Source organism: Vombatus ursinus, unplaced genomic scaffold (genome assembly GCF_900497805.2).
Source record: "Vombatus ursinus unplaced genomic scaffold, bare-nosed wombat genome assembly UNPS02014931.1, whole genome shotgun sequence".
Taxonomy (NCBI): Eukaryota; Metazoa; Chordata; class Mammalia; order Diprotodontia; family Vombatidae; genus Vombatus; species Vombatus ursinus.
Window position 1 is genome coordinate 53,286 of NW_020954709.1, and position 3,555 is coordinate 56,840.

Consider the following 3,555-nt stretch of genomic DNA (forward strand, 5'->3'; position numbering starts at 1 on the left):
TATATATATATATATATATATATATATATATATATATATATATAATGAATTTAGTTGCAATGACCTCTGAACTCCCTTCCAGTTCTAAATCTATTATCTTATCATCCTAAATTGGGAAAAATACAAGTACTTTCTTCTGAAGTTGATTTCCTTCCTCCTTTCCTTTCCTTTATCTCTCACTCTTTTGCTCTGCTGATGCTAAAGACATGAATGCATATTCCTGAATCCCCCCCATATTCCTTTGCTATCTACTGCTTCTCTGCCTAAATCCAAAGTATGAACATTTTCAAAGGCAGTGATATTCAGCTACTGACAGAACTTTAACTCTAGAAATTATTCCAGAGAATATGGAAGGAACTTCAAAATGATCTACACAGGTAATGCATGGCACAGACAGGAATCTAAATGAAGAATTTCATTTCTGACTTTGCTCACTGATATACTAGAATACATATAAATCCTTAATTGATTTTCTGGCACTGAACCTAGGACTCTTTTCCAATATGTCATTTGACCTTTTTTGTGCAGAGAGGTCAGGGAACTTGACTCAGAAAAAAAAAACAACTTGAAAATCTTTGCCAGATTAATGCATGGTTTGCCTTCATTGCTATCAAATTCTGTGTGCAGGAATCCGAAGTAATATGGGTTTGTGAAATTGCTGAAGATGGGAATGCAGCAGGATAGTCCTTTCACCCATAATAAAGCAGTCCATCCTTTTATGTGGAAAAATAGGAAAAATAGATGAACTGAGTTTTTTTTAACAGTAACCATTAGTAATCAGTGATATGTTATATTATATATATATATGTACATATATGTGTCTGTGTATATATGTGTATAGTGTATATATATTATGTATATATATATGTGTATACATATCTGTGTGTATGAAGAGAGAGGAATTCAGCAAGATAGGGACAGGAAGATTTCATTTTGTACAGTGGGAAGTAAAGGGCAAAACTGAAGAATGTTTATCAATTTAATGACAATGATAATACTTTATATTTGTATAGTCTATCACACTTTTCAAAACATGTTTATGTCTATCACCTTATTTGATCCTTTTAACAATTATGTTACTCTTTGCTCTGAAAAGTGAACTAAAGTTGAAAACACTCATTTCATAACTAGAAATGTCAAATGAATTTTATTAGCATTAACCTTACTATAATAAAGTACGTGAAGAGAAATTTCACTTCTTTCTTAACTTTATTAACTGACTATCTACAGAACATATTAAAAACCTTCATGTTTTAAGAATGACATCCAGTAACAATGAATAAATAGGATTGAGATAATAAATGATACATAAACGTTTCAACATTGTACATGCAAAAGAAACTTGGTAATTGTTGCCAAAGTTATTGGAAATATCTGTAATAATAATAATAGGATAAAATCATAATATTTATAGTGATTCAAAATTTACAAAGTGTGTTCATATAGGTTACCTCACAACAACCCTGTGAGGTGGGTAGGGCAGATATTATTATAACATATATAGGGCAGTGAATAGAGCACTGGCCTTGGAGTCAGGAGGACCTGAGTTCAAATATGGCCTCAGACCTAGCTCTGTGACCCTGGCAAGTTACTTAAGTCACTTTGCTTCAAAAAGAAAAAAAAACATATACTAGGAAAATTCATTATTCTGTGGTAAAACAATGAACTGACCTCAGAGTCAGGAAGATATGAGTTCAAGTCCCATATCTGACACATATTGACTGTATGATCATGAGCAAATCACTTACCCTCTCAATACTGTAAGACTGTAAACTTTAGAAGAGTTACAGATTTGCAATCTCAGTAGAAGTTCTTGACACTATTAAAGTCTCAGGTTTGGGAAAAAAAACAAAATAAAAAATTGTATGTGAGATATACATTAATCACAGAATGTTTAAAGAAGTAAAGAACCTTGGAGATCACATGATCCAACTTGCTCACATTACATATGAAGAAAGAGAGACGGAGAATTTAAATGACTTATGGGTGCTCACTCAGCTAGTAAGAGGCATAGCGAGGAAGTGAACCCAGCTTTCCTGACTCCAAACCCGGGGCTCTTTCAACTGAAGTCGATTTTTCATTCTGAAAATAAGTTCATGGAGGAGCAGTTTATCCAGAGGATTTTGCCACTTAAGACCACTTTGATGGCTTTCCGAAACCAAGGGTAAAAGAAAGCATATATCAAAGGGTTGATGGCAGAGTTTGAGCATGCAAACCAAATCATAATGTCAAAAGCAAGAGGTGGGGTTTTGTAACCAAAAAAAGCGTCAATCATTCCAGTGATAAAATAAGGGGACCAGAATACCAAGAAAGCCATTACTGCTACTCCCAGAGTCACGGCTGCTTTTCTCTCCCTTTTTGATACCTTGTCACCGTCTGAAGACATTTGGTTACCCATTTGTTCAATCTTTCTAGCTTGTTGTTTAGCTACAGCAAAAATCTTGCTATTCAAACATATCATGATAAGGAAAGGTATAAAGTAAAGGACAGAAGATATAATTACCCAAGTTTTGTTAAACATTATTTGACAATTTCCCTCACAATGGAGAGCATGCACTACTTCCTCCAGTCCTTCTTCATTTGCACCAGTGTACAGTAATGAGAAACTGTACAAGAAGGCAGATGTCCAGCTAAGAGCTATGAACACCCTTGACAGAGATACCGTGAATCTGATTGGGTAAAGCAAAGGGTCAGTAATGGCCACATATCGATCAACAGAGATAAAGCACAAGTTAAACATAGATGCTAAACAAAAACAGATATCTAAACTGGAGTGAAACTTGCAGAATCTGTCCCCAAAGTACCAACATGTTTCAACAGACCGTACTGTACTGAAGGGAAGAACAGTCAATCCCAAAGAACAATCAGCACAGGCCAAGGACACAACCAAGAAATTGGAAGGAGAATGGAGCTGTTTGAAATACATAATTGAAAAAATTACCAGAAGGTTTCCACCTACTGTAAGGATTGTGATGAAGCCCAAGATGCCATAAAGACTGGTCTGAATGCTGAGAGACCATGGAGTCTTCATACAGGAGCCATTGATATTGTGAAAGCAGAACTGAACATCTCCACTTTGTTGGTTGGTAGAGACCATATTTTTCTCTTTTGCAATTCTCTTGATTTCAAATTTTCTAGTTTCTAGAATGATACAAATAAATCAGTTTCAATTTAAGACTTAGAAGTTGATAAGATTATGGGATCTTTTCCACACAAGAAAAATCTTCATTTTCTCCTATTGTGTAATTCCTGGGGTTTAGGCATGCTGCATTTGGAAGGCCAAACTTATACAGAATGTCTAATCTGTATAAATACTGCCTTTTGAAATCATCAGAAAGAAATAATTTATGGAATTGGAAAGAAACAAAATAAAATAAAATGCTGGTTTTATATACTAATTAGAAGTCAATCATTTTGAATCACCCTATCTTTTGTCTTATGAAACCCTGTTTCCCTCAATGAACCAGTGTTTGAAGTAATCACCAAAAGTACCTTACATATATTTATATTTTCCCCCTTGACTTATTTTTCCACAACCTCTCATGTCTCCAAAGG

General features: G+C 34.5%; 1 protein-coding gene across 1 annotated transcript; it reads right to left on the bottom strand.

Annotated features, from left to right (window-relative positions):
* Positions 1-2,077: 2,077 nt before the first annotated feature.
* Positions 2,078-3,097, bottom strand: LOC114029379 (trace amine-associated receptor 7a-like). Its single transcript, XM_027843781.1, has one exon. The coding sequence runs from the start codon at positions 3,095-3,097 to the stop codon at positions 2,078-2,080; it is 1,020 nt and encodes a 339-aa protein (XP_027699582.1).
* Between the last annotated feature and the right edge of the window lie 458 nt (positions 3,098-3,555).